Source organism: Netta rufina, assembly GCF_964035555.1.
Source record: "Netta rufina genome assembly, chromosome: 5".
NCBI classification, from domain to species: Eukaryota; Metazoa; Chordata; class Aves; order Anseriformes; family Anatidae; genus Netta; species Netta rufina.
The window spans coordinates 52506135-52526568 of record NC_140128.1 but is presented as its reverse complement, the minus strand read 5'-3'; the positions used below and the strand labels follow the sequence as shown (position 1 = coordinate 52526568).

Below are 20434 nucleotides of genomic sequence, written 5' to 3'. Positions count from 1 at the left end.
TGAAATAGGAGAAGCTGGCTTGGGTAATTTCACAACCTCACGGAGAAGGGAAGCTTGCTAAATTGCAGCTTAGACCACAAGAAGCTGGGTGAACACACTGGAGAAAAATCCCTCTTTGTTGTGCTTTCCTTGGAGCTCCATAAGTACGTGCTCTTGGTGGCTGTTGTGGTTGTTCTTCCTGGGGTAAAAGACAGGGTCACTCTGGCCTGGCAGAAAAAGTAAAAATGACAAAGATAAGGATGAAAATAAGAGTGTAAAAAGAGGCAGAGCAACTTCTGTTTTTACTGTTCCCCCAGGGGATGGTGGATGCTGTTCAACGCTGTTCTTGATAGAGGCAGGAAGGTGGTAGATGAGGCAACTGGTGTTTCATCAAGCCGTTGCCTCTATCTGGTAGATAGCTTGCTAGAAGAGAAGACTGAGGAAGAAGCCCTCTGATTTTATGGAGTGTTGAATCTGGGAATCTGGGGACCAGGCACTAGAAGAGGAGGGAGGAATGACGAGCAGAATCTCGTGGAACTGGAAGAAAACTGCTCTGTGGTGTAACCACTATGTGTGTGTGCCAGGGTCTGCCTCTTACTGCAGAACATGCATGTTTAGAGCTGTGCTCTGCTGCTGGAGACAGCATGCTTGATGTGATCAGATGAAAAATCTAAGCATGGCAATCCCCCTATTTTATATAGGGAGAGCTTACAGTGTCTTGATCTGCAGGAAGGAATCACATTTGAGGCTATGTGACAATACAGCATAAAGATTTATTAGAACTGATTAGAAGCAACACAGTCCAAACTGAGTCCTTCTGGGACAGGAGAAGAACCCCAGGGCACTCTGTATTTGGGCTGTGCCTTGGATTGACTCAGAGTACAGTATCTAGCCATGAGTGCATCAAAGCTCTTGTAATGAAATATTGCAGGCCATGGCCAAGGGAATTCTTGGGAAGCATAAATTTATACTGTATTCTAAGCGGAATGCAATCTTAAGTGGCATTTCTACCATCAATCTTTTTAGTGTTTTTTTGTAAGCTATTTTTGTTAGTGTTGTCATCAGCACTATGGTAATATTTCAGATTCCCTTTTAAAAATGGGAGGGGATAAGGCTGCCTTGCTATTAGCACTTTCTAATCACAGGAGGTCTTGCTTCCTGAAGAGCTTACAACTTAAATGAGAGGACAGAAGCATGTTGGAGGAAGTGTATACAGAGTGAGTGGTACTGTATTTCACAGAGCTTTCGAGGCAGCTTTATAGAGGAAATGGAAGAAAAAAGAAAGGGCAGTGGTGGGAGGGAAGTAATAGCAAGAAGAGAAGTGATGGAGTACAGCAAAGATGAGAGATTGAGAGCTGGGGGAAAAGGGACTGAAACTGTAACAGTCATTTATTTAGTGGGAACAACATCTAGATTAATACCTTGGGAGCGATGAGAGTGTTAATGTGGTTTCCAAGTGACATGATGTAGGTGGTTTTCACAAGCAAACGTAGTGTTCATTGTAAGTGTATAAACTGAATTTTTCTTAAAGATCACAGACATATCTTCCTCCACCCACACTGTTCTTACACTTCTTGATTTTGTGCTTTCTATTCGCTCTGAAATGTGTTTATCTCTTTACCAGCAGTCAGAGATTCACGTTCAGAAAAGAACTTCAGCAGTGGAAGCAAAAGACCAAATTGCCATTAAATCTGGTCAAATTAAATGTAAAATTGTGTTCTCCTCCATACACGTTGGAGACCTCATACCAATTGCCTATAAGCTTGTCCCTTAAGCCCCTGGCTGCTCAGCATATGTTGATACAAGATGATGATACGCTTCCTTAACTGAAGTAGAGGGGAATATGACTTAGTCTAGGCAATCAAATTAGGAGAAAAACAAATCCTGCAAGCCTGGCTTGTGTACATCCTACTCATCTGTCCTCCCGCTCAGTGCAGCCAAGGAACATATCCCACAGCCACCTACTATCCTCACCTCTCGGTGCTCTTTGCATAGCTTGAGAATTCCTTCGTCTTCTCCTTGTCTGCCCTTGTCGCCCCGTGTCTGTCCTTCTAATATCGATTCCGGATTTGCCCCCCTCACCTTCTGTGCTGGTGTATGCCATGAAGATGCGTGGGGTGGGAACTGTTATATAATGAGGACATCATGTAATTAGCTCGAAGAAGGGTCTGAATCAAAGCAGAAACAATGTTATGGTACTGCCTTAGAAATATACTGGGTCCTGGAAGCAAAGTTAAACTTGAATGGGCACCTCTTGCTGTGGGACTCCCAGACTTGGTGGTTATTTGTAAAAGCTCAGTGATTATTATTATTATTATTATTTTTTTTTTGAATAACTGGTTTGCTGTCTTGTAAACTGAAAAGTGATAGCTGAAGCAAACAAGGCTTACAGGATTACATCAGTTCTGTCTGCTGGTCAGCTCTTTCCTCTTGGGAACCCATCAGCTTGTTGGGCATCTTCAGTCAAGTTTTGGAGTGGGAGAACTCAGCCATGAGCTGGTCAGCTTGCTAAAGGAACGGCTGTGTTGAGAACAGGTTGTCTACTTGGCCTGTTTACTAGGCAGTCAACATACATGCTGATGTATTTGCCTAGCATGTTTAGGTATATCCTGACCTGGAAAAGGTGATGTTGCCTTGCTAGAAAAGGAGGAGACTGAAAGCAGAGTGTCCATGAAGAGGCGAGGGAGGTAACTGAAAGCATTGCGGGGGGGCTGGGAAAGGCGGTATCTGAAAGCAGGAAGAATTCCACAGTTCTTGAAAACTGACACAGGTACATACTAAAAATTAATAGTGTTTGCCTAGCACACTGATGGTGCTCACTGTTGTTATATGGGTTGCAAGATTGTGTTTTTACCCGGTGATTGAAAGGGGAGTATTTGTATCGCTCATTATGATGGCCTTTTTGTGTATCAGAATTAACTGTGGCTTTATTTACATAGGTGTTGCAATGAACAGCTTGGTCATGTGAATGTGAAAAGTTGGGAATTTTTTGTCAATGGTTAGCATAGAATACTTTTAGTATTATTATTTTTTTCCTGAAGTACTGTCTGGGAAGATTCATATTTTTATCATCCATGCTTGGCATTGCTTCCATATGGAAATGTGATCCTGTGATCAGGTCAAATTCTCAAATATCAGAAGTATTGGCTTTCTTAATGAGAACGTTAAGCAGTACTTTTTAAATTATTTTTTTTATCTTTTAATTTAAAAAGCAAGCAAACTTTTGGTATTTTCGTACAGACCTCTCGTGGTTACCTTCTAAAGCTGTTAGGTGCACATTCTCACTCTAAAGCTGTAAGTCAAGGGGAGAATATTTTACAGCTCATTAAAATATTATTTGTGTGAGATGCGGAAACAAAAGTTCAGACTCTGACACAACACAACTGCTCTTTGACAGCAGTATTTGAAGGGGGAGATGGATCATTTTTGACAGCAGTATTAAAAGGGGTAGAAAGATCATTTACACCCTTCACTGCCAGTGTTTTGGCATGATCCTTCTTGCCAAGCCAGCTGATGCACTATATTTGGAAATGTGGCTGTGCTGTGTATTACCAAGCTTATTCATCATTGCTGTCAGCTTACTCTCCCTTTGCAGAATGCTTTCAGGAATTTTAAGCAGTGTTCATTTGAAAGGAAACATGGCATAGCACTTAAAAATGTTAACCAGAAGACAACCAGAAAAGCAAACTTGAAAAAAAGAAACAAAAGCAAAACAAAAAACATGCCTCACTGAAATGTAATATCACTGCTGCTTCAGATATTTATGAAGTTTTCAGCTCCTCTCGGTCCTGAAGGTTTTTGTTTTTCTCTGCCTGTTATGCAGCTATATTTTAGATAGCTGCTTCTGTTGTCATGCACATACTGGCAGACAGCCTGGCTTTTCATTGCTGTGTTGAGAAACAGGCTTATTTCATTTTTCTGAAACATGGCTTTAATCATTAGCAAAAAGGTACTTCATTTTTGAAACTTTATTTCAAATTAAAAAATACACTTTTTCTTAAGTTACAATTTTTTTGGAAATCCAGGGATTTTTATGGAATTGCAATTGAAAATCTGTTTCATGAACTGTGTGATACAAATATAATTTTAAATACAAAAGGTAATTTCACAAAGAAATTAAACTATTTTCTCCGTATTGCACCATATGTTATCAGGATAACTCATAATTTGTTGGTTAGAAAATGGCAGGGAATATTGCTTAACTAAACTTTTTTTGACACGTGAAATTGGATTATGTTCTAGATTTTAAGAATATTTTATGAAATTTTCATATGTTTATTATATATATTACATTAAAATTACTATGTTATGTGACTTGTGCTAAGCAGCTCCCCTGGGTTGGTATTTGGAATATATTTTCTGGACAAATACACGCATACCAGGAATTCCTTTCAGATGATGGCCTTTAGCAAACACCACATTTGTCAGATGCATTGGATTGTAAGTGGTTGTATTTGTCTCATGTAGCTGAGCGAGGAACGGAGATAAGTTATTTAGGAAGTGGAGTTCTATTTTCTGATTGGGGAATTGGATAAAAAGTGCAGTCTTAATCAAGGTAGATAATTACTTTAAAGGAAATAGTTTCAAAACAAGATATCTGAAGATGTCAGTCTGCTGTTTTTGCTTTTTTTTTTTGTGTGTGTGAGATAAATCTGCTGATTTAATCATGCATGCAGGATACAGAATTTGTTGTCTCTACAAATTCTGATGACTAAGAAGCAGTAGCTGACACGAAATGCATCTATGGAGATGCTTGCAGTGTTTTTGATGTACTAGTGACAATGCTTTTCTGCTTACAGTGCCATCAACCTAGTAAGTAGTGTTTGCTGACCTTATTTCCTATGGTATATTCACTGTGTGCTATCTGAGCTGTAGAAACTGAGACAGATCTTGCATTAGCCTCGAGTTTCTTAGTTTGTAATATACAAGAGTGTATTTCAGCTAGAGGTTGCTTTTTGGTCTCTGAGACAATTCACCTGTGATAGTAATGCAGATACTTACCGTTGTTCAAATTTATCTGTTCATTGTATTTTGGAAGCCAAAGTTCACATTCTCTAAAGTCAGCTTTATCTTTAGATTCCTGGCAATGCTTTCACTGCAAAAATAGGTTCTAATCTCATGCTTTCATTTCAAAATATAGTGCTGACCGTGTACTGTATACGTACAGCTTCATATATTGGTGTATCATTGTTCTAATTCCATGGTGGCATTTCTCATGTTTTCATGTATAAAACTTGTTTTATGTTTTTCTTCTGATGAAATCTACTGATAAGCATTTGTATAACAAGTAGATCTTTCCCTAAATAGAACTTCTGAGAATGTTTGCAGTATTCTGGTAGTTGTATACACAGGGCATTTTCTTAGGCTGCTTTCCATCAAATTATTGGCCAATAAACAATTTCTTCTTATAGTTGAGAAACCAGAATGCTTCAAAATCACTTTAGTTGATCAACTTATTTATCTTAGCATTTATGAGCATCTTCACTGGTATAAACTGTGTCATAATTTATAACTTGTAACATGGAATACACTGTTACACAATATGTTCATGTGGATATCCTAATGAGTGTCACCTCCTGCATTCTTATGAGATGAAAATTAATCAAATCTTGTATCAGATAAACGGCTTGTGGCAGAGCAGTGCCTTTCTAGAGGACAATGTTCGTATAAAAAAACGCTGAGGGATGTGACTGGTCAGGAAGTGATTGCAGAGAATCTGAGATCTTTCCTGACCAGTCTGCACATGAGGTCTTCTCGTGATAGAAGCTGCGCTAGAAAAGTATATTATGCAACTCAAGTGGAACTGATAAAATGAAACAGCACGTGTGGGTTTGAGCCTCTGATACCTACTAGAGAGCTAAAAAGCCTTTTTGTGCCTCAGGACTCAGTCTCCATGTCCTAAGGGACAGTCTGTCTCACTCTTGTTTTGTGTCAAGAGGAAATAATTTGGTTTGTTTGTCGTCTTGTCAATTTGTCATTGCTGTAATTGGTAACAAGTCTGCTTGTTAATCTGTTTTAGTTGGAAGATGGGGAAGAAGAGCAGAGTAAAAACTCAGAAGTCAGGTACAGGAGCCACAGCGACAGTCTCTCCAAAGGAAATGTTGAATCTAATTAGTGAGCTATTGCAAAGTAAGTTTCATTTTATGCCTCTTTGGGAGAAGGGATCATGTGCTGAGCACTCAAAAATGTTTTCTCTTTTTAGTGAAACCAGTGAATTCAATTCACTTCCTGTAAGTGGCCAAGCTGGCTATTTCAGCCTGCTTAAGATAGTATATTTTGTATCTCGTAGCATGTATCTCTTAGTAGATACAGTTACAGGTCTATTATCTGTACGTGTTGGCCACAGTGTATTTTGATAGCTTCTGGCTTTATGGCACAACTCAAGCATAAATACTGGGTGAGATTTGATTTTAAAAAAAGCTAGTGTAGATTACTTGACATTGCAGCTTTGTCAAAAGTGTTTTTCTTGTAAACCTCAAGAATTACACCATTTCTGTTGAACATTTGAACAGCACTTTGAACCAATATCAGAGTAGAGAAATTAATTGTGGAAAGCAGCAGTGCTACTCAATTCAACTGCACTGTTATTTTTGTCTTAACTAAAAATGTTTATTTTTATTCTTTGGAAGCTTTCTGTAGTGCTCCGTTCTAGTGTGTAGTCCAAAGGTTGTTTCACTTGTTGAGGTTCTTGGAATTTGTCTTATTTCTACTAAGCATAAAAAGCAGAGCATAAATTCATATGATTATGTTAAACGACTGTTCACACTTGCTACTGTCACTGGTAACTGTCCTGAGCTACACTGTGGTTGAAACACAGGACCAAATTTTTGGACACATTTAAATGTTGCCTTAGAAAAATTCAGGATTTTTCTTCAGCATTGCTCACAAAAGAGGAGACAAGGAGTTGGCAGAGCAATTTTGTGCTTGTGCTACAGTTGGCCTGTGCTTTGCTACCAAAAATAAAATATAGATCTAATTTTCTAAGCAAAGACAAGTATCAGCTGTTCTTTTTGTCAAGCTTCCATGTTTCGTTCAGTGGAAAGATTTTCAAATCAGTTGAACAAGGTAATCTTCAGCTGCCCACTTGGATTTATGCAGCTCAGATCCACATGCTGGCATTTAGAATATTGTCAGGGAGAGACTGTGGATTTAATCTAAAGCTAATTCTTGGCTAAGTGTCCCTTTGCTTGTCCTTCCTGTACGCATGCGTGTTTGAACGCTGTATTAATTAGGTAGGTCAAATGTACATACTAGAAAATTTCTCATTTACTGAAGGTAAGCACAGTGCTGTTACTTGCTTTCTTTACAGTAAAAATAACGGCAAGCAGGCCAATGTAAATGGTGTTTTGTGGGGGTTATTGGAAACAGAATATTTTGTCTGTTTGCTTTATCTGTGAGTACTGAAAGCTTTGGTTCTTTGTATTTTTTTCTTCCTAGCTTTTTAAACATTTGATATTTCTTATCTGAAAGAATAGAAGAATAGATGAAAGTAAAATAACTTCAGGAATGTTATACTGTGAAAACTTCAAAAGTCTCTAGTAATTACTTGCCAAAGAACAGGATGCTTATAACAGTGGACATGATAGTGTTTACTATGTAAACATGTTCAAAGGACTAGTACTAAGGTTCACTTAAAGTTACTGTGCAACCATGACATTTTCTCTGATGTTAAAAAATATGTATATACATATATTATTAAAGAGAATATTTACATTTGGCTTTTTTTCCCCAGAATGCAGCAGTCCTACCCCTGGTCCTGGTAAAGAATGGGAAGAATATGTGCAGATTCGTTCCCTTGTTGAGAAAATTCGCAAAAAGCAGAAAGGTAAATGTGAAAGACTGTAAGATAACAGCCCACCTGAACTACCCTTAATTTGACAAAGTCTTGCTTCTGTTGACAGCTAAAGGAGATACTTTGTTACTGTATGAATATTATGCAATCCTGTTATATTAGGATAAAAAACAGTAGTTCTCCTGACATGCAGTTACTTTTTACACATTAAACTTTCTTAAAAGTTCTTGTGAACATAACCAATGGCATTAACAATTTTAGTATTTTCATTTATGAAAGAATATGACAGATAAATGATTCTTTGATAATTTTGTCCTGTATTTAGAAAAGACAGTTTGAGATTGTGGTGAGATGACAATCTGAAGGTCTGGAAATAAAATCCTTTGAGAATAATAGGCCTTTTCGATTTATGATTCCATATTCTGCTTTTCTGTTCCTATAAATCTGAACATTTCAAACTGAATTTAGTAAGCATTTTAGTCTGAACAACTACTGTACATGGAAACAGTTTTTGCATTCAAAATAGTGACATTAAATTATGACAAAATAAAATGTACAAAGTAAATTCATCAATTAACGTCTACCTGCTGTATAACAAGCACATAAATAAACTAAATAAATGCTTCTGGTATCATAGTTTATATGGAATTTATTGTTGATTTTCCTAAGTTTAATATGTGCTTATTTTTCAGATGAGATCAATTTTCTTTCACTATGTTTTGCAACAACTCACTGATCAGTTGTTGGTACTGTTTTCATACTAGTTTTGTTTTTATTTGGAGGTATGTTCTAAAAATATTTTCCATGTAACATGTAGTAAAACCAACCTCTTGAAAGTTATTTTTCTGCCAATAAAACAACTTTTTAATCTGGGAATGAATAGACACGAACTGGAAATACTTGAAAAGGTCTTAAAACAGTTCTCTCTACTCTAATATTTATACAGTGAAGACAAAAAGAGCCAGCCTGTATTTAAAATGGATCTTGTGTTTTGTATTCTTGCTTGAAGAAGACTGTACTTAGAAGCCTGAAATGTCCTTTTGACACCTGTTTTTAATATCTATTGATGAATGCATAAAAATCTCACTTCATAAAAACTTTAAATCTCTGGATGTTAGTTACTACCAGAAGGCATCGAAAAATAAATAGTACTGTTTGAGTGACTGCATCCTGTAGCTGTGTAGAGGTGAACTTGGTTGATTATTTTGCTGTCCCACAACTTCCATAAACTTTTGGTATGTGTCCTGGTTTCTATGATGTAATACAAGTGTTACAGTAAAGGATATCCCAACTTAACAAGAACAGAGTTACCATTGAGGCTGGGCTCTTCACCGTATCTCCAGCACCAGAAAGTTAGAACCATCTATGGAAAAATACCTGCTGGCAGAAGTAGAATTTGTAGAACAGTATTATGCTAATAGGACACTTGTCTTGAAAGATGCAAAACCTACCAACCACAACACTGTATGACACACAAATGCCTTTTAATGTGCATTTTTGCATACACAGCAAGTATGAATAGCATGGTGTCTTTCAAAACTATTTTTGAGTGGAACATAATTAAAACTACATGGTTTTCTTGATTAATATCAGCTTTAAACACTTAGGAAAAGAGATGTCAACTGTGGTTGGGACCTTTAAGATGTACAAATGAATGTATTGCCTAAAGTATCATAGTTTGTGATTTCCTTAAATAGGACACTGGGTTGCAGAGTGGACTAAAATGATCTTGATTATAGAAAACTGAACTTGAAAATGGAGTATTTATGCTTTCTAAATTCTTTTGCTTGTTTGATTCATTACCAAAATTTTCAATAAAGCTGACTATTCAGTAATTTTCATTAGTACAGCTATATTTTGTTTGGTATGGAAATAAATTGTTCCACAACAGTGACTAACTTATGCAACTAATCTTACTAGATATGCCTTACTAGCCTTAGGTCTAGATATATTTTGCAGAAAATAATTCCATGAAATGAATATGAAATAAAGGAGAAACGGCAGCTTTGTTTAAAAGGAAACAAAAACAAATTACGGCACAACACATTCTCATTGCATTGAAAAGACTTCATCAATATATACCTTTTATACTGCATTATCAAAAAAAAAAATAGCTTATATGATAGTTATGATGTCATGTTAACTGCAAATTTGATTGGTTTGGGGTTTTGAAATGCATGATTTTGAGGAAAATAGTCTCAGATACACTACTGCTACTTTGCCTAAAACTCTCCTCAAGACCATAAAATCACAGAATGGCTTGTGTTGGAAGGAACCTTACAGATCACCCAACCCCACTGTTGTAGGCAGGGATGCCACCCATTAGATTGTGTTGGCCTTGAACGTCTCCATGGATGGGGCATCCACAGCTTCTCAGGGCAACCTGTTCCATCACCTCACCACCTTCCACAGTAAAGAATTTATTCCTGATGTCTAATCTAAATCTATCTTCTTTTAGTTTATAACCATTCCCCCTTGTCCTACCATTATCTACCCCAGCAAAGAGTTCTTTATTGTTTCTGTAGGACCTCTTTAAGTATTGAAAGGCTGCTATAAGTTCTCCCAGAGCCTTCTCTTCCTCATGTTGAGCCTTTTGTCCACCAGAACCCCCAAGTCTCTCTTGACAGGGCTGCTGTGATGCTTCTCCCATGCCTAACCAAAAGATAATATTTACTTCATAATATATACTTCACATGTAAGCCATTTCCTGATTGCATATTGTCACTCATAAAATGGCCTTAACACCAGGGGTGTTTGGACACTTTTAATGTGATCTGACACTGGAGTTTGGATTGAAGAGAACTTAGATGCAAAGAGGTATAGAGGGATGACTGAGTATAGCTGGGAACCATAATGCATAAGTTCAAATCCGATGAAGGTTAAAGAGAAAGCTGAGGAAGTGAGTAAAACTTGTGATTTCACTGTAGGACCGCGTGCCTGTTGGAGAATCAGTGTCAAGAATTTGGAAGAGCTCTTTGATATCAGGAGGATGATCAGTTCTTAGTTATTTTAGCATATCCATATGCTATGTGAAAAAGCTAAGTGCCTTGTGCGTGAGAGGAGCTTGATATCTGCTTATCATTTTCAGGGCTTAGTTAATGAAATTTCAACATGCTCCTAAATGGGTTCTTGTATCTGTATTAGTATGTTGTGGTGATTGCATTTATTATTAATATTTAGCTGAGAAATATTTTCATTATTTTCTTATTTAAAAGAGAAAGAGGAGGGGTGTTTCATATTTCATCATAGTTCTATTTAGATGGTTGTGTTTTTAAGGTAAGCCAATTTTGCAGAGTATCTAATTTGATGAAGACTGGGTATAACACTTGCCTACTATCAAGTAATACTTAACAAAGACCAGTTGTCACTCAGCTTCTTCAAAGGATAACTGTTATAGGATAGCACATACCTGTTTACATGTGCTTATATATTTTTTTAATCTTTCTCCTCTTATTCCTGTGTCTTTAATACATTCTGTATGCAGGTTTGTCTATTGTCTTTGATGGAAAAAGAGATGACTATTTCCCTGAATTGATAAAATGGGCAACTGAAAATGGAGCATCCACGGAGGGTTTTGAAATAGCTAACTTTGAGGAGGAGGGGTTTGGTTTGAAAGCAACAAGAGAGATAAAGGTAAGCATGTGAACATTTGACTAGATTAGAAAATGCTTGGAATGTAGTTGCAGAGCTATGAAATGTTCTTCTTCCCTTCCCCCTTTGTTGATGAAACTAAACCACTCCAAAGTCTGTACTTGAGAAATAAAATTGAGTATTATTCTCACCAAATAATACTATGAATTTATTGATCTTTTTCTCTCCTTGTTTTCCCATAATGTTTACCTAATCACCAGAGTACTCTTACCCCGCTGATGTAGCCCTCTCACATTGATTTTTATAGCTGTCCTCTTCCACGTCCCAGTGCCTTCTAAAGCACTGGTCTTTTTGCTTCCTAGAGGTATTGTGGTACTTATTTTCTAGTGAATTTGGAGGAAAAGAAAAACAAAATAAAGCCTTGGTACTGAGTATCTTACATTCTTTAGGTGAAGAACATAGATGTACACAGTTTGCCAACAGGTAAGCATGTAAAGCTGTTCTTTGCAGCTGTTTCCCATCTGTAAAAAAGAGATGGAAAGAGGCAATTGGCTACTGTAGAAAAATGTTAAAAATTGAGCATGTTGTATTCGTTCTAGGGCTTTAGTAGCATGTAGTTAATAGCGCTAGCACTGCCAGTTAATGAGAATCAAAATCCTGAACAGTTCTTCGAAAATCATAAGGGGCAATATGAAAATAGTTGTACTGGGAGAAAATATTTGATCAATAATTAATAGCAGTATAATAGATGTTGTAGATCTGAGGTTGTGTGGGCCATCTACATGTTGGCAATCCCAAAGTGAAACATTGTTTTGTAATACAAATATCTTTGTTTTAAGCTTTTTATAATGCAGATCTAGACACTTTGGTTACCACAATATATTTAACTTGCAGTGGAAGAGAAGGAAGAATTTTGATTCAAAATAATTTTTGATTTAAAAAGGAAAAACCCTGGAATTTAATGTTAATGTATGCTTAAGATGGTTGGCACATCAGATACATGTTAACTGACCCTCTATACTTTTTTTTTTTCTTTCTGTAGGCTGAAGAGTTGTTTCTGTGGGTTCCTAGAAGACTCTTGATGACAGTCGAGTCAGCTAAAAATTCAGTATTAGGTAAGAGCTTAAGGAAGTCCTTAACAAGAAGCTATGTATGGGATCATTCAGTGCTAGCTGTCTCTTTAGTTGATCAGCTGTACCACAGTACTTGCTTATCATCCTCACCATCAGGTTTGGAATACCTAGAAGCTTAAAGCATCAGTGGAAATAATTTAATTTTCCTCTTTTTCTGGCTGAGCACACTAGATATCTTCCAGATGCATGTGTTATTTTGAACACATAGCTCGTATAATGTACTATGCTGTTTATAATACTGGGAGGTGAGATGTTCTGAGACACAGAGTGTTGCTCTAGTTTCTTCATGTCTTCCATCGTATAATTTATGAGGCATTTACTCTATCAAATAACATGCAGCATAATACAATGTGGGTGGCCATATATTTTAGAAACCTGAAAACCTTTTTTTCTTATTTGAAAATTCTTACGTGTTACATGTCACAATGTTCATTTAAACTGAATCTAGGGTGATACTTTCCACGGGCTGTTAATTTAGCACCTCACCTTTCTGGGTTAATTCAGGTTCCCTGTATTCTCAAGATCGAATTCTTCAAGCTATGGGCAATATAACATTGGCATTCCACTTACTTTGTGAGCGAGCCAACCCCAACTCTTTCTGGCTGCCCTACATCCAGACTCTCCCCAATGAATATGATACTCCACTCTATTTTGAAGAAGATGAAGTACAGTATCTTCAGTCAACTCAGGCCATACATGATGTTTTTAGTCAATATAAAAATACAGCTCGACAGTATGCCTATTTCTACAAAGTTATTCAGGTAAGGATCTTAAATGTAGCGTATGGATTATGTTGTTCTCGTGATGATTATTGAGGAGGGTATGAAAACAGTGATGCTAAATAATAGAGAAACTGTATTGCTCTTTAAAGGTTTGAATCATTAAAGCAATTTCCTGCTGCTTTTTTGAACTGCTGTTAAAATTTCACAGTTCAGTAAGCTTATGAATATATAAGAAAGTACTTAGCTGGTTGAGAGAAGTGATTACTGCCCTTTGTTTGGCATTGGTGAGGCTTTACCTGGAATACTGTATATTTTTGGGCCAACTAGTACAAGAGATGGTGACAAAGTGGAGCAAGTGCAGAGGAGGGCTACTAAGATGTCACTTACTTAAGCCCTTTATCTGTTAAGGAAGACAGTGAGGGTGCTGGGGAAAGGGTGAAAAAGGGTGGTTCAATTATTGTTTTCAGTTTTTCCTACTGGTAGCCAGACTCCAGAAGTTTGCCTGTGGGGAAATTGGGATAGATGACCTCCAGAGATCTTGTACAACTTACGTTTCTTTGATTTCTTGGGGGAAAAAATAGTTTTCAGTAAACAAAGCAAAATTATAATTGTTAATTGATGTAGAAAAGAACACTGCATATGTTGTGTTTTCAACGACTGTGGCTTAACTGTTGCTTTCTCTTCTATTTAATACAATTATTTTGATTGCTTTTAAATACATAAACTCGTGTGATTACAATTTGAGTGTGGGGAGTCTTGAGACAGGCGAACGTCTCATCATTCTCTGAAGTAATGATTTAAATCGAGTTTCTAAGAGAGAACTGTTACTCTGACTTACATATAGACATAATTGATGTAGGTTATGTAAATGGTGATGTGTTGTTGTCAAGGCTGTGCTCAATGCCCAACCCTCCAAAGCTTTTAGTGGCACAATTTATGTGAAAAATATGTAACTATGTGCTGAACCTCCACAAGCAGGTGGTCTAGATACAACTATTTTGGTCATAGGAGAGGTCAGAAGGCATAGAGCAATTCTTTTTTCCCTTAATATTATCATAGCTCCAAAACTTTATTGTTAACTTCTTAAAGTCAACAAAAGTTATATTATTCCAACTTAATGTTTCAAACACAGTCTCAAGTTACCAAGTATTGTGAGGGCATGAGGAATGGAGGAACACCTTTCACAACCTAAAGTCATTGATATAGTGGGTAAACACCAAGTAAGATTCTTTGCTTCGAGGCAAGGAGTATGGTAGGAACAGTGGCTTTATACCAGGAAGGAAAAATAGTTCTTCCAAGTTTCACAGGAAAGGGTAACTTAGACAACTCTCCTCTTTTGCTGTGTGCCACACTTGATCTTCCAGTTCTTCACTTTTTTCTCAAATTATATTGTCTGAGAAAAGAGAACTACTAAACTTTCTTGTATCTTTTTATATTTCTTTACCCATGAATAGCTGTACTATTTTTAAAGCATTGTTAACATAATATTGTGTAACATTATCTAACTCTTCTAACTGCTATTCATGCCCTAGTAAAACTTATTCAGATAAGTACACTATTACTATGACTAGTTCCATCAATTTCATGACACTAGTAGCAGGATTAGTCAGTGTGAGAGGTTGTGCAGTTACAACGTTAATTAAGAAAAGCTGAAATACAGTTTTGCAGAGAAATGAGATCTGGAATGGTACGCTGGATTTTGACTGTCCACTATTTCAGAACCTCTTCCCAATGATCGATGAATACATTTAAACTGATACTGAGGTGGTGCAAGCAGAACAGAAGAATGTTTACAGAATGCAGTAGTGTAACATCAGTTGAAGCATGTGATATCTATTAAGTGAAAAGCAGCTTAAATGTTTGACAAAACATTTTGTGTCCATGAAAGCTTTGTCACAGAAAATCTGTTTAAGGACAGCAAATACATGCTATTTCTCTTATTGTGTCTTAAAGCTAATCAAAAATAATTTGTATAAAACATAAGCTAATGTCATCAAAGTACTGTCTCACTAAATAATTCATATTCAGCATCAAAAGCCATGCTGTAGAATGTTTGAGTAAGAAAAGAAAAGTAATTAGAAAAAAGATTTGAGCAAAGAAAATAATGTACATGAGATGACTTTGGAGTAGACCATCTTTAGAGCTCTGATGATGGCGATTTGTTGAACATGATAATGAGTGTGGAGTATTAAAAGCTTGTTTTGTTTTATATTAGCAACTGCATGGAAACTAGTATGGTGTGCCTCCTGGAAGACAATTTGTCAGCTGTGTGCCTTGGCAGCCAAGAAGGCAAAATCTATTGTGGGGTGCATTGAACAGCATAACCAGCTGGTCAGAAGAGGTGATTCTCCCACTGTATTTAGTGTTGGTTCAGCCTCACTTGGAATATTGCAATCAGTTCTGGGCTCCACAACTACAGAAGGAATTTAAGATACTTGAATGTGTCCAGAGGAGGGCAGCAGAGCTGGTTAAAGAGCTGGTTACATCCTATGAAGAGTGAGTGAGGACACTGAATTTGTTAAACTTGGAGAAAGGGAGGCTGAGGATTGACCTTGTTGCTCTCTACAACTTCCTGAGGTGGGGAAACTGAGAGGGAGCTGCTCATCATTTCTCCCTGATATCTAGAGCCAGGACACAAGGGAGTAGCTCAAAGCTATGCTGGGAAGGTTCAGGCTAGACATTAGGTAAAGCTTCTTTGCCAAGTGGCTAGTTGGGCACTAAAACTGGCTTCCTGGAGAGGTGGTGGATGCCCTGTGCCTGTCTGCGTTTAAGGCATTTGGATAACGGTTTTCATGTTATATTTAAGCTTTGGGTCAGCCCCAAAGTAGTTTGACAGTTGGATGAAATCTTTTTAGGTCCCTTCCAACTGAAGCTATTGTATTCTGATGTTGCTTAGGGTGATTTAGTTCAGTTTGATCTGCAGCAATGGGAAACCTTGGTGGGAATAGTGTTTAAGTAAATGGTGCTCTTCTCTTTGAGCTTTATATTAGTACATCCAAGGAAGTGCTTAGTCCTGTATTATTGTCTTTCATATGAATTGTGGAACATACAGTGTGAAATGTGAAACATTTGCTTGTGCTCCAAAAATCTAGACCAGATATTTTTGTCTCTTGACAAATACTTTTATTCCTTGTATAATGTCGTTATCGTTTCACACTGAACGTCCGTATGAACAGAGATCATACTGATATAATTTGTATAAACTGAGTGGTAATAAGGTCTAGGTAAATTTTAGGTGTGTTCTGGTTTAGTGCCGTGCTTCAGCACTGCTAGCTAGGTAATTAGTTTCAGCTGAAAGTTTCTTTACTGCTATTCAGTAAATGTCACATTAGGAAGATACAAACTTCAGCTGGCTCCAGGGGTGTCAAGTGAACGGACTAGGTACTTGCTAACAATGCTTTTGATGAAACCTATGGAAGTTTTAAGACTTCTCGATCTTTGTTTCTGCTCTCAAAAATAAAAGCTTGTAAGTTTTGAAACACTGAAGAAAAAGAGCACATGAAAAAATGCCTCTTTGTTTTAGGAGAAAAAAGTATCGTTTCTCATTATTCAGGAAAAAAAATGAATGAATTTTGGTATCATCTTGCATGCACTCATTATTTTATAAATAAACTTGACCTACAAAATATTAACACTAAGGGTAATGTTTTTAGGAAATTCATGAGCATATGGAAATGCAAAAAGAGGTGGGGAAAAAAATCATATAAATGAAAAGGCAAAGCAAAACCGTTTTCTTGTGAAAGGCAGAGTACTCTGCAAGCTGTATGAAAGTGAATGTTAGATTTTTGTGTGACATTTCATTCACTACTACTACTACATTAGAATAAGTATTTTAATGAAAGCTGACTCGTGATCAGGATTTTGATTCTGTTTCAGGTACGCAGGCTAATATTTTTAACGTTTACAGATAACCTTTTTTTACATTACAGAAGTCTTACATTTGCTTTCTTGATAGCTCTTCTACTGCAGGAAGTAAAACAATTAAAGCCTTAAAATGAAAGGTGCTTTTCTAATATGTGGGGACACTGGAAAGGGGATTACTTTGTGAAGTTAAAATATTTTAAATACTTTGCAGCGTTTTTATTCTGCAAATTGTTTCTAATGACTGGGGTAATAAAGGGGTTAAAAATCACTTATTCAAATGCTTCATTTTCTTTCCATGTAGGATCTCTAGACTATTATTAAAATAATTTTGCCTCTGATACATGTGCAGATTTAAACACTGTTTGACAAGTGTTGGTCTGTTTTATTTCACTAGTTTCTTTGTAATGGTGGCTTTCTCAAAACACTGTAGTTCTCTTTCTCAGAGTGAGTAATCCAGATACACGTGAAGAACAGGCAGATTTATGCATTTCACAGCTGTTGCAAGCTAAACTGTAGTCTGGTTTGATAAGCAGAAACAGGTGTGATGTGGAGTAGACAAAAATAAACCCTTGAGCATGCTAGCCAGGATGTATAAACCACACTGACACTTTTCTTAATGTATGTAATTTGATAACTAAAAAACATTTAAAAGTTCTTGCAGATGTACTTTAAAGGTGTGTTTGGCCTCTGCATTGCTATCAAAATACAGCGAGTGGTCAAAAGAGTACTTTCATCATAGAAGACCCGTAGTTTTAAACTGTTTTTGTAGTTTGTTCCAAAGAAAAGTTCTGTAACCTGCAAGGCTTTCTTTTCCCTTGCAAGGTATGTATGTGACTTCCATCAGCATTTATGGGCATCGCATGCATACTGAAAGGTGAACAGAGCTCAAATGTTTGTGGCTTAATGCTAAAAAATTTTTGTACACTGAAGTGTGGTATAATAAGCACAAGAGGGAGCCATATAGTTTACAGACATTCACAGTGAGCTTATATTCCTAAAGAAAATAAATGAAGTTTGAACCTTTTTAAAAAGAATATGTGGTGGTTTTCCTGTGTGATTTTCTTGCAGCTGCACTTGGGTGCCTGTTTGTAGTCTACCAAAGAGAAAATTTTGTAAATCAAAACAAGACATCAAGATGGGGAGTGTTCTTAGAGCAGGTGAACTGCCAGAATACTATTTAATTGTTTGGGACACTAAGGGTGTAGTAGAGGCTGTTATTAGCTGCCTTACTAAAAGATAACTTTATGAGGATTTCAGTGAACTTTTAACATGCCTTAAGTGTTAATATGGTAAGTCTGAAATTGGCAGAGCCCTTTAACTGGCATGACTTTTGCTGTGGTAGCCAGCTGTATGTAGTTAGGTAGTATTTGTGTAGCTGCTTCTCATGCCCTGGGCTAGAGGATCAGTTTTGCAGGACTGTTAAGGATGGCAGTTCAGACAGTAATTTGGACAGTATTTTTAGGCTGTGGTCTCTGGACCATCGGGGTCTGCAGGTTTTTCTGAAGGGCACTAACAAGCTAGCTGTTTGTTTCAAACTGGTATGGGTGAAATTGTAGTGGGTGTCTGCTACAGACTGTCTGATCAGGAGAAGGAAAGGGATGAGACCTACAGATGAGACCCTCTACAGAAGTAGTCTTATGTTTGCAGGGCCTGGCCCTCATGGGGGCCTTCAACCACCGTGATATCTGAATATAGCAGGAGAATCACTTGCTTGGAGCGGCTGGCTATGCTGGGTTTAATGCAAAATGCAGGTTGTCCCCTCAGCTGCCAGGGCACGCTGCTGGCTTGTGCTGATCCTGCTGGCCACGAGCGTCCACAGGTCCCTTTCTGCTGAGCTGCCCCCCAGCCTGTGTCTGGGTCCGGCACTGCTCCGTCCAGCTGCAGCACCCGGTATTTTCCTCTGGTGAATTAACTTCATGCCGTTGTTAATCGGCAGTGCTCCCATCTATCTTCCCTCCGCAAGGCCTCTCATCCCTCCAGGGAGTCAGCAGCACCTCCCAGTTTAGTTTCATCAGCAGTCTTGATAAGGATACGCTCAACTCCTGCATCCAGATCACTGATAAAAACGCTGAACAGAGCCAGCCCTCGACCTGAGCCCTGGGGAATCCTGCCAGTGAGTGGCTGCCAGCCAGATGGGCACAGCACATCCTCAGCAGGTTTGCTGATCATCCACAGCTGGGAGGGGTTTTGGAACACCAGGGGGTTGTGTTGCCATTCTGAGGGACTTGAACAGGCTGGAGGAATGGGCTGACAGGAACTTCATGAGCAATACATGAACGTGCCAAGGGCTAAGTTCAACATGAGCCAGCAATTTCTCTGCCACAGAGGGCTAATGGTATCCTGGGCTGCCCTACAAGGAGTGTTTCCACCTCAACGTGTATAAATATTTGAAGGGAGGGTGCACAGAAGAAGGAGACAGGCTCTTTTCAGTGGTGTCCAGGGACAGGACAAGAGGCAATGGGCATGTGGACATCACATACCTATGAACATCAGGAAATATTTTTTTTACTGTGAGGATGACAGACCATCAGCACAGGCTGCCCAGAGAGATTGTGGGATCTCCCTCCTTGCCTGGACATTATCCCGGGCAGCCTGCTCCAGGTGGCTCTGCCTGAGCAGGGGGGTAGGACCAGGTGACCTCCAGAGGTAGCTTCCAAATTCCACCATCCTGAGACTCTGAAGCTCAGCTTGGGCAAGTTGAAGGCCACAGCTCATTTAGCTAATTGGTAGAGTTCGGGTGAGTGGAAGAATGCTGGAAATCCCTATTGCTCAAACCCACAGCTCATAAGCCATAACAGAACACTTTAGTTTGTAACAAAACCTCTTTATATCAAATATATAATATATAAACTTTACATTTGTTTGTAAAGAACTTGTAAAACTCTGTCTTTTAATAGCTGTATATAAAGTGAGAAGCAATGGCGAAGTCCAGGTGCTTGCAAATAACTGTCTTAAAACATGACAGAGGTAAGAGATGTAGGATTCTATCTTATAGATGGAATAAATTCAGTCATGTTTCAATTTTGTGTGCCTTCTTAACTTGTTAAACTGTTTTGATTAAAAAGAAATGATAATGTAGCCAGGAAGCATGTTTTCCTACTAACCTGTAAACTGACATGTGTTTCATGCATACTGTGCATCCTAGCAGTTGAAGTTAATGTTATGAGAAATGCCAGAGACAGGATCTTCTTTCCACAACTTAACTTTGCACAGAAGTAGCATAAAAATCAGTGAATAAAGAAGAATTGTCAATTAATAAAAATCAGAATAAAACTGATTGGAGAAAGGAAGCTCTTAAGTAATATTTTAACTAATTTAGTTCTTTTTCACTCAGTTCTAAGTTTCTTCACAAT

The 20434-nt window shown here is 37.8% G+C and overlaps 1 protein-coding gene across 2 annotated transcripts in view; it reads left to right on the top strand.

Moving 5' to 3' along the window:
* The window catches only part of SETD3 (SET domain containing 3, actin N3(tau)-histidine methyltransferase), a 56501-nt gene that overhangs the window by 12375 nt on the left and 23692 nt on the right, over positions 1–20434 (top strand). For both annotated transcript variants that reach the window (XM_084288554.1, XM_084288555.1), the window contains 5 exons: positions 5999–6108; positions 7712–7804; positions 11256–11404; positions 12405–12477; positions 13000–13256. In XM_084288554.1, the coding sequence (XP_084144680.1) occupies positions 6006–6108; positions 7712–7804; positions 11256–11404; positions 12405–12477; positions 13000–13256 (675 nt within the window). In that variant the 5' untranslated portion in view covers positions 5999–6005. The remainder of the gene's footprint in view (positions 1–5998; positions 6109–7711; positions 7805–11255; positions 11405–12404; positions 12478–12999; positions 13257–20434) is intronic.